This window comes from Aulonocara sp. 'chitande type north' Nkhata Bay, linkage group LG18 (assembly GCF_057382095.1).
Source record: "Aulonocara sp. 'chitande type north' Nkhata Bay isolate Kocher_YH1m ecotype deep benthic linkage group LG18, A_spYH_male_GT1.1, whole genome shotgun sequence".
NCBI classification, from domain to species: domain Eukaryota; kingdom Metazoa; phylum Chordata; class Actinopteri; order Cichliformes; family Cichlidae; genus Aulonocara; species Aulonocara sp. 'chitande type north' Nkhata Bay.
The window spans coordinates 30,498,734-30,522,495 of NC_141361.1; the positions used below are offsets into that span (position 1 = coordinate 30,498,734).

The following is a 23,762-nucleotide window of genomic DNA, read 5'->3' on the forward strand; positions in this document are numbered from 1 at the left end:
TATGGTGCCATTTAAGTAAAATTGAATTGAGCTGAACTGTATAGTCATTACAGCGCTCACATGTTGTGAGTAGAGTCGGAGTATTATATTGGGTCTTTTGACAATACGAGATGTCAGAAGTCTTTTAAAAGAGGCCTCAGCCAGATGAAGACACAGAAACAGTAAGAAAAGGCTTCCTGATGGGATCATAAATTCGTCTTCTTGCAGTTTGATCTCTTCTGTCTTTTTTTCTGCTTGCATTCTCTCTCTGACTCTCTAATTGGAACAATCACAGTACAGTGCCTCCTGGTCCTGCTGCCCGTTAGACAAGGGAGACTGGCGCTGGTTTGTATAAGATGTAAGACAGTCCAGCTGATTTCCCCTTAGTGCAGCAGAGAGGAACAGAAACTGAGTAACAACTCTGGTAGCTGGATGGTAAAGAAAGTACGCTGCACTACTGAAAAGTAGGTATAATACTTTGAAATCTAACCTTGTCTAATCCTGCATCTTCCTCTTGTTTTTAGCTTACATGAATATGTATATGTTTCTATCTAAATACAATTTATTATCTCCTACACACAGTACACAGTGTTGCTTTAAACACTGAGCGTGGGCTCACCTTGGGGGTTCCTGGAGTGGCCGCTCCATCCTTGGATGACGGGTTCTTACTGCTGCAGAGAAAGAAGAGAAAAAGGAAATCAGTGAGATCACATGACGTACTGTGATCCTGAGTGGATTCTGGTTACGTTCTGACTCCCTGCACACACTAACACACAACTAATATCTGTGAATTTCACCTGCGACTCACTTGCAAATCAGTTTATCAGACTCTTGATAATGTTTTCATTCACTTTCATCCATCACTCTTCTATTCTCATCGACCCTTTATGATGACTTATAAATGCAGCAGCGCACTCAGTTCACTTGGCTGCTTTCACTCATCATGTTCATACACAGAAGCAGGCAATAAGATGATTAACAGTGGTTTGACTTGTCAGCATATAAATATTATAAGGACAAAGGTGCCCAAAGCTGGGGTTAGTTGCATACCAAATAAATGCTTTTATTCTTCAAATACAGACACATTACTTTATTTTGATCCCCCCCCCCTCACATTTACGGACCCCTCTGCTCTCAATTGATTTTTCTCATTTTGTTTTTTATTGCCCACTTTTTCTTCTCTTCTTCCCCCGCCTTGTTGTCTACCTTCCCCATTATTCTCGCCCATCTGCTGCCTCTGCCATCCTCTGTCTCTCAGACTTTCACCCAAACACAGAGATAAATTTCTCCGAGCTTCACAAATCCTTGCGACAAGCCTGACGTTGACGAAGCGAGACAGGATTGTCATGTTTGCTTTGAGACCCTGTTAGCTCACCAGACCCTCTTGGACACACACACACGAACAGATTCAAACAGACGGTGGCAGACCACAAAGGGAAGGGAGCCTAAAACTGAATTGAGCACAACCTCTAATCTGACAGCATGCCCTGGTAGACAAGGAATTTCCTTTTTCAATGGATGGATGGGTGGGTAATAAGAATAAGAAGCCTTATTTATATGTCACTTATCTGAAGTGAAGAATTTACAAAGTGATGCACAAGGAGGAGTAAGAGCAAGACAAGGGCAATATAAGAGCGGTGAAATATAATGCAGAGCTGCACAGAGGAAGCTAGGAGTGGGGAGGGTGATGGACGTGTCAAAGTGCAGTGGAAGTATTTGTTCCTATAAAGGACGTGTGAAGCAGGGTGTAGTTCTTTTTATATATATCCTAAAAAATGATTCTGTGCACAGCAGCACTCGGTGTATCACTGTCAGCGTATCTAAAGAGGAACCCGGCTAACTTTACACATAAAGCCTGGTTTATGTGTAAACCACATAAACCAGGCTTTTTTCATTTTTTTTTCATTTTTCAATCAAATTAAAACAAGATTCCTTGAATTATATTGATCCGACACACATAAAAAAGTGTGTTTCAGCCTGCTTTCTGTGTTTCAGCTCTTTTGCTCTTTCCTGATGAGATTATGGCCTCAGTTGGGAGTTTCAGTTCACACTGAATACATCGTTATGTTGTGATGTTTTGTAAATGTAAGTCCTAAAACATATTCAATCAGGTGATCGACAAGCCTCTAGTTTGGGCAGGGATAGCTCAGTAGGTAGAGTGGTGGCCCCGTGATCGGAAGGTCGGGGGTTCGATTCCCCTGAACAGCTACCCTGAGGTACCCCTGAGGTACCGTCCCTACACACTGCTCCCCGGGCGCCCAATGGCTGCCCACTGCTTCACTGAGTGAATGGGTTAAATGCAGAGAGGGATTTTCCCCACGGGGACCAATAAAGTACACACATTTTTCTTCTAGTTGATAATTGTGCAGTTACTCCTGGTTTCTCAGCCAGATCACATTGAACACCAAAAATGGCACTCAGATTAAGGCTTTAGCAACAGAATGCTGCTAAACAATTGGTGATGCCTCAGAGGCCATTTACATCTTTTACATACAGTCTATGCTTCAACAGAGCTCTTTGTGGGAGGCTTCTGTGATTGGAAACATTTGCATCCTTGAGTTCCCTAACCTCACCAGCAGGGCTGGTATCTGCTCCTTTATGCAAGCAGGAACAGGATGAGCACTGTCAGACCCTTACAGGTTGTGATTCATGTATAAAAGCATGTGGAGGCCATGCAAACCAAGGAATATCACTTTGAGTTGCTGAAATTAAATTTCAGCAAACTCAGTTTTTCTCTTAGATTTTTGAGGTGTTGTTCTCTGTAGGTTGATCATTTCCAACCCCATCAAATAATGTGTCATCCTTTGGTTCCTGGCACATTATCCAGTCCATATCAGTATGGATATATCCATCCTGATTTTTTCCCATTGAGATCTGATGAGTCTTCCTAGTTGTTGTTTTTTTTAGCAGTGTATATAATTAAACTAAAATACAACAATGCAAGGATTTGAACTTGAAATGTACTCCAATTTACTTTGAAATATTTGTGCTATACAATGTCACAAGAAAAGAAATAGGGTTAGTGAGTAGTTAGTTATTAGTTGTTATTTTCTCTCATGTCTGATTATTTTTGTTCGGAGATGACTTAGTTGCATACCTAGAAAGTACGCCTGTGGTTCGGTGTGCAGGATGGGTGTTTGCTTATGTATATATTCTATGTCTCTGTTGATGGTGAATCTGTATGTAGAAATCTGCCATTACCTGTGGATGTGCATATGCACCTGCATGTTGTTTTGCAACTGTGTGTGTAACCACAGAACAGCAGGCCACACCTCCGCCAACAAAGAGAATAAACATGGGTGACACAGTCAAGCTGCCGTGTAATGCAGGGGAATCTGCCAACACCCCACCACCAGCACACTCACAAACACACACCTTTCTTACCCCCTTTTCTATCTTTGTCTCTGTCATCTCTCTCTCCTTCTCCCTCTATCGCTCTTTTATTCATTACCTGGAACCTCTGCAGAGGCATCAACAATAACAGCCAACTCTACCTGCTTGTTGACAGTGTCAAACAGCGACAAGAGAAGGAGGGAGACAGAGAGAGGGGAAGAGAGCGAGAGAGGACAGCAGTTGCATGCCTGCCACGATGGGAGAAAATTGCCACGGTGACAGAGGGGGTGATAGAGAGATGAAAGAGGAGTTGGGGTAGCTGGGGGGGATGAAATGTGAGGTGAGAGAAATGTGGTGAGAGAGAACGAGCGGGCAACATAAAGAGAGACATCGTGCGAGGGAAAGATGAAAGGAGACAGAAAACTAGAGAAAGGAAGAGAGGGAGTGATGGGAAAGTTGGTGTGCTGCCGCTTCTTCTCAGCGCTTTGCACACATCTGCGTGCCCAGTTCTATGAATTTTTGATAGCGAGGGTTATAGGGCTGGAAATTCCAGCTGGCTGCCATGTCAAAGCGAAGAGAAGAGTGAGGAAATGAGCAGCAAAGCAAAGTGAAACAAACACACCAAGCAAGTAGGGAAAAGGAGGCAAGGATGAATGACAGATGCGATTTAAAATGTGTTGCTAATGAGGCACGTGTAGGAGAGGTAAGGGCATGTCGGTGCCTCACACAAATAGTTTTTATAGCTTTTTGTAGAGGTAGGTAGATTGATCCAAATATATATAAATATTATCAGTGCTGACCGATACTAGCACAATAGTATCGATACAAACGCTGGTATTGGTATCAGATTGATACCAGCATGATAGGATTGATATTGTGTTTATAGCCTGTAAGTTTAATATTTAGTCCAAACAATGGCGATAAATCAGTTTTCAGGGTTTTTGGGGAAATGAAACTATATACTCAACCATGTATTTTAAAAAACAACAAATGCTGACACAAAGTCCTTTAGAGACAGGCACATTTACATTGCAGTTCTTTAAAAAAACAGAAAAAAACAACAGTTTCAAAATGCATGAAAAGCTGAAAGGCGTTTTTTGTTTTGTTAACAAATTATTGTGGAAATTAAAACTCGGAGTGATTTAGTGGTCATTAAAATGTGTTCAGAAATTACAAATTAATGAGTCTTGTCACACTGTTCTTCCCTGCATAAGCTGACTTATGGTTAAATATATTGGTATTGGTAACGTAGGCCCGATGATTACTTGGTATCAGATGGATATTAAAATTTGCAGGTCAAAAGTAACATTTTGTCATTTACCATCCACAATAAAATAAAACTGGAATAGAATAGAATAGAATAAACCTTTATTGTCCCACGGATGAGAAATTTCAGTGTTACAGAGCTCTTACAGCAAGGAAAAAATTAAATATAAAAGGAAGACAGAAGGTGGTCCTATAAACATAAGCAGCCGAATTGTGCATAGGTAACAATGTACAGAATATGTATAGAAAATTTTAAAAATTGTAGGAAGATATGTATAAAATGTACAGGGTTATGTATCAAATCTAGAAATAGCTGTGGAAATTTGATCCATTATATTAAAACATTCTAATTATTACATTTTTAGTTCATCATCATTTTTAACAGGGTCTAAAAAGTTGATTTCTGTATAGACGGTTTGTCTTTGTGAATTTTATGTTATGCAAAGGTACACATAATAACCATTACATACACTAATATTTAAGTTACTATTGTTATTTATTTTGCAATCATTTCTTGTGCTGAAGCTCTTTTCACAAATATTAAGGGGACACTTCAAGAACTCTGGAGGCTGTTACACCTTCCTGAGTCAATATTTTAGAGATAAAGCTAGAAAATCTGCTGTTGTCGATGCTGTTCATACAGCAACTCAAAAGTGTCTTATTTAAGTCCCTTGCACCCTGGTAAACACAGTCCATTTACACTTGAAGGTCATCTTATTGCTCTGCATGTAAGTAAGTAACTCTGCCAAAGGAGTAATGCGAATTGCTTGGCACATTTGTTTGCAGAATTTTACTCGTCAGGGCTGGGTGTGACTTTAATGTTTGGCTTTCTGGTTGCTTTTGCTTCCGCCTGCTTGCCAAAGCACTTTATAAACTCTGCTTTATAAAAAATACTATTAAAATAAAGCTTATTATTATTATTATTATTATTATTATTATTATTATTATTATATTCAGCTTTGGAAGTGCTCCAGATCTGAATCTGGATTTTTTTTTTAATGAAAGATTGTAAGAAACAAGGCAAAATTTGGAATTAACTATTTACTTATACATAGTTTGAGATATGAAAATCACTGTCAAGTTTTCAACACAATATATGAAACTATTCAGATCCAGATATCCTGCCAGAGATTTAATAATTTGTGTATGCAATAGTGGCGATTTCCAGCTGTGTCACAGATATGCAATCTCAGACTGCTGTAATTGTTTAAAGTATCCCTTGATCTCACTATGCAACTACTGTGGAGTATTTCACATTACTCAGACTATAAGTATCAACAACAGGATTGTATATTTATCCTATTTTTTAGTGCTAACAGTGCCTGTTGACTTTGGTTTGAACAGTAATTTGATGGAATTCAATTAACTAAATCTGCCCACTCACCTCCATCCTGGTTAAATCTGCATTGGTCGTACACAGTGCTACTGAATTGTAGTGACGGCGTCACACCTCCACTCCCAACCAGAGGGGGCAAAGAGAGAGAACCAACTAAAGATGAATAAGTCGTTTCTTGGTGGATGGAGATGGAAGGAAGAATGGAGGGATGGCACTAAACTCAAGGTACTGATTGCTTTTTGCCTTTTTGTGTCATCTGGTGGAGAGGTGGGGGCTTGAGTGGAGGCAAATTGATTATAGAGGAGGAGGGAGAAGAAGAGGAGCAGAGGTGAGGAGGGGGGCGATGGGGTATGTAGATTACTTTGCCTGCCCCAAGCCACCTGACATGTACAGGGCATGATAGATTTCCATTTGCCAAACTGTGTGTGTGTGTGTGTGTGTGTGGTGCGTGTGTGATTTCGATGACTAAACATGAAAAGCCATGTCCTATGAACAAGTGACAGAGCTCGCAGTCAGAAGAGAGGACACGGACTGACAGTTGCAATCAAACACTTGTACATTTACATGAAGCAAGAGCAACTAGGACAGAAGGGCAAAACAAGTAGAAACACACGCTTCTTAAACACTCACACAGACACACACAGACACCTTCGTTTCCATACCCACAGTTCTTTCATTCAGCAAGCGCTGCTCGTCATTAAAGGCACATTTACCACAAATTGGACCAAATTCCCACTGTCACTTCCAATAATGGCAGCTCCCATGCAGAGAGCCAGAGAGAAGGAGACACGGTGGGTGGGTGTGCCATTTAGAATTGGCGGGTTAGTTTTGTGATATAATGCACACAACCCTTTCGGTTTTATCTCCTGTTCACATTTCTTTAGATCACTCACAGATACAGAGGAAGTCCTTTTTACAAAATATCTTCAACATCTCCGTTCTTGCTTCTTCTTGTTCCCTTTTTCTGTGGTGTACGTATGGATCTAATGGCAAGTAGGCAAATCAGCCAGCTGTGACATTAGCCACCATCCCTTCTCAGGCCGGGATGATGCTATTTCCTTAAATAACTGTGTATGTGTGTGAGAGAGAGACAGAGAGTGGACATCGGAACTAGGCTTCCCAGGGCTAGCATCCCACACTGCCAGAAGGAAGGACAAACTACTAACCTTTATTAATTATTAAAACACACAGACACCTTGCCATATTATTAGATGATGCATGGCTCCCACGTTTCCCCAGAGCTCCCAGCCACATCTCCTGGCTTTCTGGATGACAACTGAACCAATTCTATCCACGGATTAAAGCCTTGAGATGTGGCTGATAGCTCAGAAAATAAAACAAGATTTGTCCAATAATGCTTGGCTGACGCTCAGTTCGATCATTTCCTCCATTCTTTTCCATACATATATGTTCTTCATAATTATACATTTACATTTTCTTTGTTTTCAATTATTTGTTTGATTCGGGGGGGTTTTGGCAGGCAATCCATCTCTGTCTATCGGTTTCTCCTGCACTGTCCTATTTTCCATACATCTGCCCCTCCCTGAGCCTGGTTCTGTTGGAGGTTTCTTCCCGTTAAAAGGCAGTTTTTACTTCCAGCTGTCAGCTTACTCAACGGGGGTTGTTTGATTGTTGGGGTTTTCTCTGTAGTATTGTTGGGTTACAATAGAAAGCTCATAGCTATATAAAAAATATATAAATTGACTTATTCAGGAAGTTAGGCCATTGCTTTGGTCTTAAATGACTGGAACTGACTTAAAATCAAAAGATCATGAAGAAATAACTAATGAAATATAGATGAGATGTGAGAAAAAAGAACAGTAAAGGCCTATTAAGCAAAGGGGAAAAACAAGATTTAGGAAGAGATTGAAAAAAATCAAATAAATAAATGATTGCAAATAAATGGAAGAGAAGAAACAAGTGGTATAGTGTTTGGACAGGGAGAGACAAGAGGAGGGGTGCGCACAGTGTAAACGGTGGGTAAATGAAGTGTGATTTCCACTTGGGGTGACGCTATCTGTTGCCCTTTTCCTTCAGGTTAATGGGTACTATCATAAAACTGGGCCGCTTAGGTGGACACTGGGTCACAACCACAGACGTAGGTGCACACACAAAACCCGACGCGTGGTCAAGGTGAAATATGGGTCCTAATGGTTGTGTTCCATCGTTACAAGGGCTCGGAGTTGATTTGTCCATCGTAAAACAGCTCGTGCAACTGCCGTGTGGGGAAAAAAAGGGGGCAGAAGTGAACTTGAGGTCACGGGTTTGAATCCTAATCCCTGTAGGAAACACTTAGCTTTGCATTGACAGCGTGCTCCTGCCTTTTATGCAGATTTATGATACCAAAATCTTTGCTCAGAATAAAAAAATAGGTCAGCGAGCTGGACATAAAATCTTAGTTGAAATACAGGCGGTAATAATCCTTCAAAATTACTCTGTACCAACCAATACATCCTGGTAATATGATTCATGTTATTTAATTTAATGAAATTATGAGACATCCCAATTTGTTATTTCATACCCAGGACAATGTTTCCAATTCAAGATTACAGGATTCATTATACCTTCATTCAACCGTGTCCGTTATTGTAAGACACCGGGCTAAACTTAGCTTTAAACATATAGATGTTAATAGTTTGTGTAACGTGTTCGTGCACAGTTTCATTGAGACTGACCCAAACAGAGTATATAAAGACATATATATATATACATACCTACAGATCATTAAAGTAACGCTTATAATAAATATTTGACTCTGTTAAGGAGAGAGCTCAGTCCTACCTGAGGCAGATGGTGGCTAGCCTCTCTATCTCTGTCTCCATGTGTTCCTGTAGCTCTCCAGGCCTGAGCAACACCTGGCAGATGGGACAGACTGGAGCCTGGCTGTCATACAGGGACATCTTCTTTTTACCTGGAGACACCAATGAAGAGAAACACACAGTGACAAGAATATCAGCATAAGAGATATAAGCACCCAACCATTTCTTTTTTCATGCACAAACCTTACATGTTGAGTGTGTTTAATTATATGGTATCAGAATGCACCTCAAATATTATTTTTTTTTACTGTTGTTTTATTACTGCAGAATCCCATCGAGTACAAATGAAGCTAGTGTGGAAGTACCTTAAAAATGTAGTTTTACAATGGCCAGCAGGGGGCAACTTCTATGAGTGCAAAAATGGGTCCTATTGCAAACCCTACTACTCACTCCATCTACAACTTCAGTTGGCATTTTCCTAAAGAGATCATTGTTTCAGTCACTCACGTCAAGCCTTATTTACGTCACAATGGTCACTTCATAAAAATATGTTTCCATACAGTAAAAACATGCAGGGTATGCTTTAGGACACGGCCACATTGTGATTGACAAGATGCTAGAGCATGTGGTGACCTTGCATAAATTCCCTACATAAATCACTTTGCATAGTATTGACAGACTTTGTCATGTGGCAGTGAAGCAGAAGTTTTAGGGTAAAAGCAAGAAAATGGGTTTAAGGAGCCAGCATCTTCAGCAAGCATCACAGTATACATTTCTGGATTACACGCTTACAAAAGCGGACTAGAGTGCTCTACAGTATCCATTGTGTAATGTTGCTCTGGGGTCAAAGTGGGAGGTGGTGTTAGAAGGGGAGTTAAAGAAGTGTCTGCCATGGATGAGATAATGCTGTATAGAGTCTGCCAACACTACCTCACTTCATTGTCCTTGATCAGCAGGGCTTAGGGTGGGGCCACACCTGTTTCTCTGTGTGTGTGTTATTGTGTCGAGCACTGCGTACGTGTTGGAACGTATGCATTTTTGTGTTTGTGCTTTGTCTGTCTAACCTGGCTAAAAATACCATCTATTGAAATCATATCAGTGCTTAGAGTTGGAGGACACTTCCTGATTTCCTGGATAGCCAATCAAATAGTTCTTTTTTTAGCCCGCAAACAATAGGCCCCGCCTCAGCCAGGACATCCCGTTTAGACCGCTTGTCACCACGGCAACAAGGGGACCAGGTACGGGGGGACTCCCTGTCTGCCTTGTCTTTAGTGAACCGTTTTCTTTTTCTTTTCTTTTTAATGCACAAACATTACATACACACACTCCTATACATACACATGCAGCCCTTGGGGGGCATTTATCCTTGCTCACAGTTTCCTGCAAAAGGACTCATGATACAACTAGTAACGGAAAGCACGCACAAACGCCCCCCCCTCCACAACCCACCTCTGCCGCTGCCCTTCTTTTCTCAGAGCGTGTGCATGCATACTAGCCTCCCATTCTCCTGCACTGCTGCTTAACACAGCCCACAGCACTGGACACGTTAAGTGACTTTGAAAAATAGGTAATCGATTACCTTCTTTCTCTCTTTTTCTATCTCTTTTTTACATGTTTCCTTCTCTTTTTTGCATTCTGATTCTCCCTACAATCCTTTCTTTGCTTTTTCTTTCTTCCTTTCTTTTTCATCTTCTTTATTTTCATTTCTTCCTTTCTCTCTCCCTTACTACCCCTCTCCTTTCTGATTTTTCCCTTTCTCTCCTTGTTTCTTCATCTCCTTTTTAGCCCCCCTCTCAGCCCCTGCACACCTCTTCTCTCCCCTTTATTGCTTTGACAAGATAATTTGAGTCATGCTGAAGCCGTCCGCCATCCGCCACAGCAAACAAAGAACAGATCCAATCCCCCTCTGCAGCCGATGGGGCCGCTTTCTATTCTACAGACAAACGCACTCCTGGAGGTCGCGGACACGCACACAAACATATGCTTGATTATTGTTGAGTCCAAAAAAAAAGTGCAAACGCTTGTTTTGCATGGTGAAAGTTTACTTTGTGCATTTCAATAAGAGGTGATTTTCTTTTGAAGTTTGAAAGATTCTCTGTGAATGAGGTTATTTTTGTACTGGCAGACTGATGATAAAGACATGTAGCTGCACATTTACGACAACAGAAAAGCAACAATGAATAAGAGGAAAACATACTAAAGTGGAGGAATGATTGGGTTGTGTGAAGTGGTTTGAATTCAAGCTTCTTTTTTTTTACAGAAAATATAAACCAGCACATTAACACCAAACATATTCCTAAGACATGCAAATTTGACTTTCTCTGATGTGATGGAATAAATACAGCTAACAGCTTTTAGATCCAACAGAGATGGGAACTGCTGTCACCAAAAACATAAAAGCAGCACTAAACGTAGACCAAAATATAAAATCAGCCCCAATATGTGAAAATAAATAGATAATTTCATAAATCCTGCAACACAAAGCATTCAATCAAACACTGAAGGGAAACTTTGCATTTTTTTAAAAGTCAGATTTTTTTTAAAGCTAAAAAATATTAAATATATCAGCAACAAGTGTGTCTCCATATGAAAATTATCACATAAAACTTGCAAAATTAGCAAATGAAACATCTTTCAGTCAAAAACGGGCCCCCAATTAATCCAAATGTAATGCCATGCAATGTTTATTTGCCCTAAAAGTCTTGTCAAAACTTTCACTCTTCATCTCTTTCTTTTCTTTTTTTAAACTTGTTTGCTGTTGTGGTGTTTCCTCCTTTCCTGTCATTTTTACTTCCCATGTACTTTCTCTTTTCCCTTCCTCTTATTTTTCCCCTCTCCCTGTCAAGTGTTCCCCGAGGGAAGTGAGCGATGGGGAGAGCCGAACGGACAGAAAAATCCCTCGAAGGAGGAAGAGGAGGAGAAGCCGGGTTGGGAAGGATGGGGGGGGTGGGGTGGTGCTGATGTGATGCGATGTCGCACACCCTGCTTGTCAGCCCCTTAAAGATGATTAATGTTGGGGCGACACGCAAACACATGTGTGTATCCACATGTCCCGCTTTAGACTTCACACACTCAAAACACACACACTCCCCCTGCGGCGCGACGAGGGAGCGTTTAATCTTGGGTAGCACGGGGAAGGTACCGGAGCTGCAGAAGATGGAGGGGGGGTTGGAGCGAGAAGACGGCTGGACAATAACAAGGAAATAGGACTGACAGGACTTTTTAGTGTTGAGACTCCTCAGTGAAGCACTGGTCGGCTGCCCAAACGAGGGGATGGATGGATGGATGGAGCAGGAGAGCCAAGAGAAGGTGTGCGTCTCCTTGACAGCCATGATGGAATATAGGCCTGAACCCTCCCACCCTACAAAATGTGCCAAGATGGATCGTCTTATCTCTCTTTCTCTGACTTCCTTTTCCTTCTTTCTCCTTCTCCCAGTCCCTCCATCTGTCTTTACTTACTCTTTCTCCTTTCCAGATCACTATCTCTCTCTTTTCCTCTTCTTCCTTATTTCCTCCTGTCACCACTTTCCCTTCTTTCATCTCTGTCACTTGAGCCAGTTAACAGATCTCAGTGGCTTCACGAAACAATAAGTCACCGAGCTGGCAGGAAGCATATCCTCTGACTTTTCTGATCGCCAGTCTGATTTATTTACTGACTGCTGTACTGCTGACACGACACTTACGCTGGTCTAACACGACAAATTGAGTAGCTAATTCCTAGTTCAGCTTTGTGAATCTGTCAGTGGAATGACTGAAAATTGCAAAGATAACCATAAGGCTGTTTTACTTTTTAGTTTTTCAAAAAACAGAAACGATGTTAAATTTAATCAATGATCACCCCAAAATACGTCCTTGATTAGGCTTTTCAAATAATGAGAGGAGCCGCACATACAAACACAACTAGACAGGCAATTACAGACAGCAGATGTTGAGGAGGAGAGAGCCAGATCATGTGGAAGAGTGGAGAGCAAAGAGGAGGGATCTTCTTTTCTTTGTCATCCCTTCCTTTCCTTTTGTTTCACTTTCATCCTAATAGCCTTACTTTCTGCTTTCCTAACTCTACATGCTCATTTTCCCCATTTGCAACACTGCTTTTTCTTCCTTTCTTCCTTTTCTTCCTCATATCCCTTTTCATATTTATTGTGCACTAATAAATATGAGTGATCCTTATTTTCAAAAATCTCAGACTTCAGAGGCTGCGCAGCCAAAAGCTGCTGAAAATTGGTAAATCATTAGTCATCACGAAATGATGAAAACGTTACTTCAACTGGCGTTCTTCTTCTTCTTCTTTGTAAGATAAAAACTTTTTCTCCTCTCTCTCTTCAGTCTCTTGGTGCTACCCCGTCTCCCTCTTCCTTGCTTTGGTCCAGATGAAGTGGGAATCAATAGATGCTAGATAGCACAGGCTCCCAGTCTCAGACTACAATGAGCTGAGGTAAAAGGCCACCTCCAGAGAGGACAGGGATTGTCAGCTCAATACTCTCTCTCAATGGGACCAGAGATAAAACACCATTTGGGGTGTCCTCATGGCTCAATGGGCTAAGAGGCAAAGCATGTACTCACAAAACTGTGGCTCCAAATCCCATTTAATGACCTGGATTGCGTGTCATCTGTCTGCCTTTATCTCGCCCAACATGGCGGCCTCTAAGGAAGCAGGAGATTGGTGTACACTGAACCCTTCCCTTTTTCTATGCGCTTCTTATAGCTTGCCTTGATGGCACATGGCAGTAAGAAATGCACTTTTCTAAAAACTTACAGATTTTTGGGTTAAACGTGTCCTCTTTATGAAGGAGTTTAGAAAGAAACCAAAATGTTTGACTTTCCATGAACTTGATCACTCTTTTCTATTTTTTATATCTTCTGCAAGGAATTGTATTGACTTGTAAAGGGTGCACACAATCAGCTAATGAGCACCGAGCATGTAAACTGGATTTAAGCGCAACAGTAAGAGTCAGAAAACAGGAAGGCCGGATTTATGGCTTGGCATATACAGAGTATGTTTGTATGCTACGTTCGCACAAACACACCGCAACAGGCACACTTGCACATTCCCCAAATGGAATTACAAAGTGTCTACATGTAGAGGCTGTTTTTCTGTCCTTGAACAACTGTCTTCACCTTATGTGTATACACACACACATGCGCGCGCACACACTTCCATTCCCCCTCCTTGTTGTTCCCCTAAATGAGTTTTCTGACATGCATCAAGTGTTTATGCCTACAACCCTCTTGTCTCTCGTCTTCCCTTCCTCCTCTTCCACCTCCCTTCTTCTCCCCTCCCCTCTCCCGCTCGCCCGGCCGGTTAGCTATAACACCCGCCAACATCGGTAAACAAGGAAATCTCTCAGCCGCGGCCCGGCGTGTAACCGCATTACCGCGCCCGATAACCTCTTCAAATAATGTGCGATAAGGGGAATTTGATTTGATTCACGAAAGGGAAAGAGGGCCACTTCTGCTTCCCCCTGACTCCTCCTCCCTTCCCTTCCAATCTCTTTCTTTTCCTTTCCTTTATTTCTGTCGTTCTTTCCCTTCACCCCACCATCTTCTCCTCTTCTTCCTTTCACTTAGCCTCCGGGTCCAGGCCTCCTCCTCCACCTCCTCCTCCCGTTGCATTCTCCCTTTCTCCAGAATGACACTGCTTCGCATCCGCAATCAAATAAATCCCACCGAGGTGTCAGCCTTCATTTCGACTCTCCCCTGTCTTTCCCCGAGACCGATGCAAGGTGAGGTGAGAGGGGCTCCGTAAAGCCATCATCTCCATAATGGCGAATATGAGCCCTAAAGCCCAAAACCAGGGGGCCGCATTAACACAAATGGGACTAGCAAGGTGTGTGTGTGCATGGGTCTCCCGGTGAAGTGATATGGTTTTTCTCTTAAGTGAGCTGTGATTTAACCAGGCTAGACACTAGGCTGATCACTGCCTCCGTATGGGCGCGCGTGCAAAATAGATGAGGCTGTGTGGCTCATTCAGGGGACATTTGATGAAATGGAACGGGGGTCAACTTCAGTTTGCCACCCGGGCTGCTTTGCGTTGCTCTCTGCGAGCGTGTGCGTTCTCTGTGTCTGTCTGAGCATATGTGCGTATGTGTGTGTGTGTTTGTGTGCCGTCTCACTCCCTGACAGTGATGCATGGCACTTTTAAATAGCACTCCTCCACGCCCTGCTCAAAACTCATCACCGGGGTCTTTCACTATCCCTCCCTCGCTCCCTGGGGTTGTCACTTTTAGAAAAGCAAATGAAATGTCGGTGCCGTACAGAGGAGAGGAGGGATGAAGAGATGGCCGACTGAGGGGTAGCAAGTGGAAAGGTGTGTGTGTGTGTGTGTGTGTGTGTGTGTGTGTGTGTGTGTGTGTGTGTGTGTGTGTGTGCAGGAGTATGGATGTATGCTGTCTGTTCAAGACAATTGGAATTTTTCTGTGGGTAAATAAGAGGCAGAATGAATAGAAGATGCATTCGTCTTACATCGATAGGAACTGCACTACTGCTACTATATGCACAATACTTTTTGTGTCACTGGGGAAAGGTTTTGGGTCAGAAGAATATTTTCACGGCCCCTTACTTTTAAACACACTCTTAGAATTCAAAAGGAATTAAAATCAAACTTGGTGGATTTAGAAAAGAGAAAGGGAAAGCCCAAGAGATCAGCACATCATAAATCACCGGCTGCCTAGTTTGAACATACGTGATAAATTGTGATCTAATGATCCCAGTGTGTGTGTGTGTCTGTGTGTGTGTGTGTCAGCATGTATAATGCTGCTTTTACTCCTGGGACCTGGCAACAGGCATATGTGTTCGTCTTGAAGACAGTGGAGTGATGCTTGTAAGGTTATCTCCAACTACTGACAGCTGTTTATTCAATCAATCACCTTGTCAGTGCGCGTGCATGCCCCTGTCCAAGAGTGGCGAGCGAGAAAGAAGTAAATTAATGGAGCATTAACCAAGCGCTGACCCACAGAGCCACAGGCACAAGCAGCAGCCACGGACCAATCCCAATAACACACAGCCACATGTATTGTGCCAGTGGTTTGCAGGAAGCCGAAGGTAGCAAAAGCAGACTAAGTGGAATATTCACTGTTCTTATTTAGCATCCTTTTAGAACATGGGATATGAAAGCTATGCCTGCAGTTAGGAGTGTATGACGTGTGTTTATAATTAAGTCACACAGAGGGAAGACACTTCTGCTTTTACTGACCTATGCCCTGTCTGTGCTGACTGACTCTATTCCATTTCTCCTTCCTCAGCTGTGTGGAGGTGGAGGGATACCGAATGGAGAGAGGTGTGGGCGTGAGGCCTGTCGGCACTCATTTCCATCCCAAAGGGCCTAATCATGACAGGAACATGCCGTGTCAGTGGGCAAACAGGGACATCAGCAAGTTTGAAATAGATACTCTGAGTCAGCCCTAATCACACAAACACAGCCTGTTTTCTTGCCCGCCTGCACGCTCGTGTGTGTGTGTGTGTGTGTGTGTGTGTGTGTGTGTGTGTGCTATACTAAATAATATAGTGAATAGTATTACTGCAAACACAAATTCAGCTCACACTTTGACATTATATATTTTATTTATCGTCTGATAGCTACTGTTGCCCATTAACAGGAACTTTCAGTGCGTTTTAATCGATGCTGATATTTTCTGCTGACTGTTCTCCATATAGCTGACATACTTGCTTGACTTTGTGTTCAATAGCCCTATTAATCCACACTTAGAGCTGGTCTTCAGCAGCACATATCAACACAAAAAATAGTCTCCTGCATATTACTTCCCTATTATTTATTCTTTCTTTATGTCTCTCATTTACTCTCCTTTTTTTCCCCCTTCCCCTTGCTTTGATTCGCCTCTCTTGTTGCCTCTCATTATCGCTCTCCCTGCTGCTTTCATATGGTCTAGCGGCTGAATTAATTACCAAAGCCAATTAACGCTAGATTGGCTGATGTTTTAACTAATTAGCTTTAATGAGGGTGCCGTGGCTGCCTGCACCGTGTTAATTGAATCCTAACAGCGGAGGAGGCAGCCTGTGGAGGCAGAATGAGAGCGATGGATGGATAGAAGGATGGATGGATAAAGACACACGCACAGAGTTGTTATTGATAATATTTAGAGCGGATCATAGTACCTCCCACACTGTTGTTGCTGCTGGTTTATCATTAACATTTCTGGCCTTTTGTACCGATATCCACCCTTAGAGGAAAAAAGGAAATAGAATCCTATCAGAAGGTGATGTGAATATGTTATGCCAGCATGTGCGTTCCCCTCATTTGCTGGTTAAAGGTTTATCTTAGATAACTAGATTTAAGTAATGCAACTCATATCCTCGCTGTGTATCTCCTGGTTATTCCTCTCTGTGTTTGTTATTGCAAAACGTGTCTGGCAAAGAGGAGCAGCAGATTAGACTCTTAGATCACTGTCATGGCGTCCTCTTAGTGCGGATTACCTGCTGAACTCCATTCTCACCTGTCTTATGATAGGAGGATCAGAAGAGACGGGAAAAGGATAAAACTAAATTTCACATTATGTCATTTGAAGGAGATTTGAATATTTTCACGCAGCATCGTGGATTCTGCAAGCTGTATTTAAGATTCTTGCATTTTATTTTTGATTGAATTTTTTAAACTGTCCTTCATATACCTAGTAAGTTTCCTTACTAAACCATGTTTTCGGTCCAAAGTAGAAGAATGTAGCCTAGCTGCTAAGCCCAGGCTTAACCTAGCCATAAATCACTCTGGCTGTGTTATTACCAGCTTTACATAGCTGTTCAGGTTCCTACTGTTTAGTTTGTCATCACAAATGTAGACTCTGATATTACAATTTAATGTGCTTTCTGTCCTAAAGAAACAGTAGTCATTGAAAATTTGCTGTTAATTTATCCTTCGCTAGCGAAAGTTAGCAAAGGCTAAAGCTAGCAATCATAATAGTATTTAGCTAGCTAAAATTTAAATAGCTAAATATTAATGAAGTCATTTTGACAAATTAATCTAAAAAGGCACAAAATTATACATACATTTCAGTTTTCTATTTTTTATGCAGTTGCCATTTTATGTAAGGCCACATTTCTTTCTTTCTTTTTTTTTTTTTTTTGCTTTTTACAGTAGGCTGTGACTGATCAACAAAATCTAGGGTATTATTGATGTTTGTAGACAAAAAGGAGAAAAAAATAAAGACATAACACTTTCTTACATATATTATTTAATTAAATCCAACCAATATGAAATTGACCAGAAATAACTGTAAATTTTAAAAAGCAAACCTTAAATTAACATTACTGAGCGACATAAGCCGCATTACATAAAGATTGAACATTATGCCCATCCTCTTCCTTTCTCTGCTTTCTCCCATCTTGCTGATCTAAAGACATGAACCCCGGCAGATTGTCTGAGGTGGCCATAAAAATCTGCATGGCCGTGTAAAAGGCTTAATGATTTTAAAGTTACAAGAGAAAAGAGCCTGCAGTTTGTCTCATCCATCAAGTCTAGCACCAGCGCCTTCGCCAAATGGCCCTGCCACCTAACCTGGAGCTTAGCAATGCGGGGCCAAATACGCCCTCCCTCTCTCGCTGTCTCACTGAAACATTTTGTCTTCGTCCTACTTAGACTACATTATTTCTTTCCTTACTCTTTGTATCTCTTTCACCTTCTCTGTGTCACCTTGTATTTTTCTTTTTCAGTTTTCCATAGTATTAGTATCAGTTGGCTGCAGTTCTTTTCTTTTCTATGCAGCCAGAAAGACTACAAATGTAAGATTTTTCTGCTTTAAATTAGGTTGGCACACGGTAAATGACTCATATTTTAGGGTATAAATAAGCCACACTGGCTCTTGACATAGCAGGTAGACACCAAATACACAAGCCAGACCTTAAACATCTAAATTTGGTGCAATAAAAGATGCCTTAACTTCTTACATGACCTTGAATTAGCTGATACTGGCTACAGTTTCTAAAGACAGCACTCATCCATCTAACCCATTCAACCCAGCAGTCCCTAACCTCCAATAAGATTCCACTTACTGATAGAAGCCTTTTGACTGGCTCTTGAAAACTCTAATCAGTATTAGAGACCCTCTGTTTCTCTAATGCAGAAATCAGGCTTTATAGAATACTTTGATATAAGTTTACTGTGTTCTGCTCTCCTTGCCTGAATGACTACATGTCTTAGGATGTTCTATCAGGGCAGAGGTTCCCTCCTGAGGTGGATGACACATATCAAGTACACGTTAACTCTTAGATACATACACTCATATCCAACATATCCCTCTAGAGATGTGGTCTTGTAGAAAGAAATGGGTAATTTCATGTTCCCATCATTGGCTCATCTGTCAAATGGTGGCAGATTCATTTATGCACATACACACATGTGAAGCATGACAGAGAAGCCTGACCATTGCAGTGCTTTGACTAGTTTCCTGTTTCCCCTATTCCTTTTTCTGGTGTACTTTCCTATGTGCTTTCCATGTTCAGCTTTTGTGTTCGCTCTAGAATAGCGAGAACAAGCCTGCTTCACCAGGAAGATATTTCACACTCCCACAACAGTCATCTAAACAACTCCTCAAATTCATATGTCACTGTAATGCATGCAAAATGAAAAAGTGGGATCCAAAAATAAATGTGATTATTTTACTCTGGCGACATTTTTGCTAATGAAGGCTAAATTAAAACATTTATTACCGGCTGTGTTAAATGCACATGTGCATCTCCTCTGGCTCATCCACGACTTGGATTTATAGAGTGCAATAAGTAACATTAGAACATTTGAATTTATGGTTTCTATTAGCACCAGTCATTCAGACACAATAACAGCTATAAGCACACGCTGATATATAGCCTGGGTGACAACAAAAGCCAAATGTAAATCAGATAAATCGGTGAAATTGAACAGTCATTCAAAGAGCCCCATCTACAACTCTGAATGCTCATGAGTCCCTTTGTACGGCGGATGCAGGTGTGTGCGCTTGTGTGCGTGTTTGCTTGTCAGCGATTGAGAAGGACCTATTTCCTCTTGCAGAATCCCCGGCTCTAAATGATGGATTGATATCTCTTTTACTGTAGATTATATACGCATGTGTGTGTATGGGTGTGTGTATATGTGTGTCACCGGCCCTCTCAGCCTCTTGCTGCCTCCCCTCTTAGGCCCTTATCAGCTCTTGTCACAAACAGAGGATAGGGGATAATCCTTCATACAAGGGGAGCAGTCTGGCCTTCCATCTATCTAGCTGTCTGTCTAGCTGTCTGCTATATTACCCATCTCACTGGAGTAGAAATCAAACAGACACAAAGCAAACTTCCTGCATCTCGCTAATCTCTGTTGGCACAACTCAGATGGCGAGTTTGATGGGAATAAAAGTCACTGCTTTTTTCCTCGCAAGTTTGGTCAGATTGTAAAAAGTTTGCTTCAAATCCCGTGTAATTATTTGCAGATAAACTTTCAAGTAAGGAGTTGGGAACTTTGTGTTTTCTTTAGGTGTCAGTTGTCCTGGTGGGATTTAAAAAAAAAATAGCCACAGGCTCCTTTGGAAAAATGACTGCAAGCCAGATAATGAAAACTTTCCTAAGTTCTCGGTCACGCCTACGCCTTAGGGTGCTGCAGTGTGGTTGGGTTGCCTGCCATGTCCTCATGACATGTGGTTGCTGTGGGTCACTCCCGAGTTCCAAGAATCAGAGCGGTCCCTGGCACCAAACTGGGTCCAGACTTCAAGAGTTTGCTTATGTAAATCACGACTTTCACGGCATTTCATAATGCAGGAGAGCATCATTTAAAACACCACTCGCAAAATCTAATTTATGTGAGCACTTTTGTTCTAAAATGAGATTTTAGAGCCCAATAAAACTAGGTTAAAATAAAAGAACATTACAACAAATCGTCGACCACAGTGACTTGTACCACTTGAGGAAAAACCCACTCCAGATGGAAAAATCAAGTTGTGCTAGTCCTAACTACAAGAATATCCAATACCCACATGGCATTCACCGCGAGGCCTCAGTCTGTCTGTCTGTATACAAACTATATATCTGGGTGGTAACGTGATATGAGAAAACCACAGATGCCTATCTGCTGGAGTGGGTCATTGCACAGGTCACACATGAGGCTACTGTGTGTATGTGTGTAACAAGTGATTTCATCACTCAGCTGCAATTGGACATCATTGTGATCTTTATCAGTCTGCTATCTCTGTGCTCTATACGACTCTGCCTATCAATTATTCCTCCATCCATGTCCTGTCCTTTCCCTCTCTCTGAAGGGTGATATCACATTGTCCAATAGAGGGCGATGTTCCACTACATTTTGCTCTTGCAGCATCCTTGGTAGTGTTTCCCTGAATAAATAACATTCTACATCTCTACTTTAATTCTTTTAAATCCTCATTTATCGTCCTCCTCATAAATGTGTTTGAGCAACTGGGAGACCAAATGAAACTGTGCTGGTAGCAAAGCAGCATCGGTAGAGTTTTCATAAATGTAAAAACTCTGAACACAACGTCTTTATAACTGATGTCAAAGTGCGTACTTTTCAAAGATGCTCTCACTCACTTTTTTCACAGCACTGAAAATCACTTATCTTTAAATTTGGTGACATTTAGATTTCCACATGATCTGAGTCCTCACATGCTTCTGTCTGAGATTAAGATTAAAACTATGAGTTCCTTAACTCATAAAAAGTTGTGGACACATAGTTTTCACTTGGGAATACAGTTTAAAATTGTCAGAATTTTTGCTGGGTTTGAACTGGACAACAATTGATCTCTAATTTTGTTTACTTTCTGGTATTGTTGGCTTCTACAAGGAGACAGCTTGGAGACTGTCACACACCCAAACGCCCAATCACAGACACACACAGACACACACAAAGAGGTGAGGGGAGGGAGTCTGCAGCTGAAATCAATAGAAAATTAAAGCGACTGAAATGGTTTCTGCTCACACATTAACCTTCCTTCTCTTTTCTCCTTTCCTCACCATTCTTTTCCATCTTTTCCATCATCATCCCCCTCTCACTTTCTCTCTCTCTCTGTCTCATGCCCTCCCCTAATAGCCAGTGCCACTGACGGCAACAGTGCTTCAAACAGCCTGAGTGTAGGTTCTAGTGACAGAGAGTAAAGAGACGTGTTTTTTCGAGTTTGATCTTTACAAACGGGTAGAGGGTGAGATGGCTGGATGGGAGGAAGAAGGAGGGGGGGGGGGGGGCAGTAATAGCACAGAGACGACAGGGGCTTTGGATACTCCCTCTCTACACACACTCACACACACATACATACTCCGTCTGGGGACTCAAATCTCAGAGCAATTTTCAGGCCGGATGATTGGCAGCTTGATGCGTATTCTTCCTCTACAAGACCGACTGATAACTCCAGCTATCCCATTCCACCATGCCATCTCTCCCTCTCTCTCTCCTCTCTTTCTCCCACTCTCACCACCTTTTTTTGTCACTGTGACTCTCTCAACACCCCCTTGCCCTGACCCCCTCCTTCTCCTGCCCTCCACCCCCAGTCTCGCTCTCCTTCTCTCTCTCTCTGGGCCTGTTGTGGGACTATTACAATGACAGAGGCGATAAGGGACATTTATCACATGTGCGGCGGGGTGAGTGAGAAAAAGCCCTCAACAGGTCTAGGGGGAGGACAGACACACACACATACACACTCAGCATATAGACATGCAGAAATGCTTCCACATTGCATGCATGTGAATGTGCAAGCACCTGTGCACTTAAACAGACAAATAAACAGTGAGTGGTTGTGCATGCCTACACACAACTGCATACAGTCTCTTTTCCACACACACACGCACGTAGATTGTAACGGTGAATCATCCTCCTTTTCCCCATTTTGTATTTTGCAGTTGACTGAGGCCAATTCCCCATAATTCAATACAGTTGAAAAATGAAACCCCGGTAAATCGCTACAGCGATTTTACAGATCCCCGCTTATCCTCATAATTCATTATTTCCAAACTGTAACAACATTACATTTCATTTGTAATGCTCCGCCTGCCTCAGCCATTTGCCAATTGTTATATCTTATTGTTTTCCCTCTCTAAGGGGGAGAAAAGTGAGTTATTGGGGGAGAAATGGAGGCAGGCTGGGTAGCAGGGCTTGCTCCTTCGCTGCCTATCTACCTGTTAGTCTGTCTCCATAGCTGTCTAGTTATTGTCCCGACTGGCTCTGCATCTGCCCTGTCTTCCTCTCCATCTGTCTGTCCTACTGTCTCACCAACTAACAGGCAACAGTGAACAAATGAGAACAGAGTGGCTGTCCTTATTGTGGTCGAGTAAGAATAAGCCTATTGTTTGCATCCTGATAGACACACATGCACTTACACAGGCTGACTGGCTTATTGTTTTTTAGCACTGTGGTACAGTCAGATCCACATCTGGACTGGTGCAGGGCCGAGACTGGTGCAAGGAAGGATGGAGTAAGGATGAGGAGGAGATAAGGAGGCAGGAGAGTAAGCATGGAAGAGGAAAGGATGACATGTGCAGGGTGCATCATGGTGGACTTGAAAGAGGAATGACCAAAAGGAGGACTAGAAGTCATGGAGAGAATCTGAGAGTGGAATGAATAACTGAAATAAAGAGGAGAAGATGTGATGAAGAACACTGGTGGAAGAAGGACTGAGATCGTATATAACAGAAACAGGTAAAATATATAAACTAATAATGTTCACAGAGACAGAAACAGAGACACTAGCAGAAAAATTAACCAATAGGGACATTACTGATTATACTGATTCAAGAAATCACTTAAACAGAAAAACAGAACTAACTGTCACACATGGTGGTGGTAGTGTGATGCTCTGGGCTGCTTCAAGACATGGACTGCCATAATTGATTGAACAATGAATTCTATCTTCCTGTCAATTTGCATAACCTTCAACCTGAAGTTGAAGGTTATGCATCAGCACAATGATTTAAAACAAACAAAAAAATACATAAATAAAGATTTTGGAGTGGCCTAGTCATAGGCTGGATTTAAATCAGATTGAGATGTTTTCGCATGACTATAAACAGGCCATTTATGCTCAAAGCCCTCCAGTGTGGCTAAATTAAACCAATTATGCAAAGAAGAGTGGGCCAAAATTCCTCCACAGTGACGTAAAAGACTCGTTGCCAAT

General features: G+C 41.9%; 1 protein-coding gene across 3 annotated transcripts in view; it reads right to left on the bottom strand.

Moving 5' to 3' along the window:
• The window catches only part of rnf220a (ring finger protein 220a), a 164,164-nt gene that overhangs the window by 36,131 nt on the left and 104,271 nt on the right, over positions 1-23,762 (bottom strand). For all 3 annotated transcript variants that reach the window (XM_086270922.1, XM_086270924.1, XM_086270923.1), the window contains exons 3-4: positions 8,696-8,825; positions 599-650 (exon numbers count right to left, since the gene is read on the bottom strand). In XM_086270922.1, coding sequence (XP_086127048.1) covers positions 599-650; positions 8,696-8,825 — 182 coding nt within the window. The remainder of the gene's footprint in view (positions 1-598; positions 651-8,695; positions 8,826-23,762) is intronic.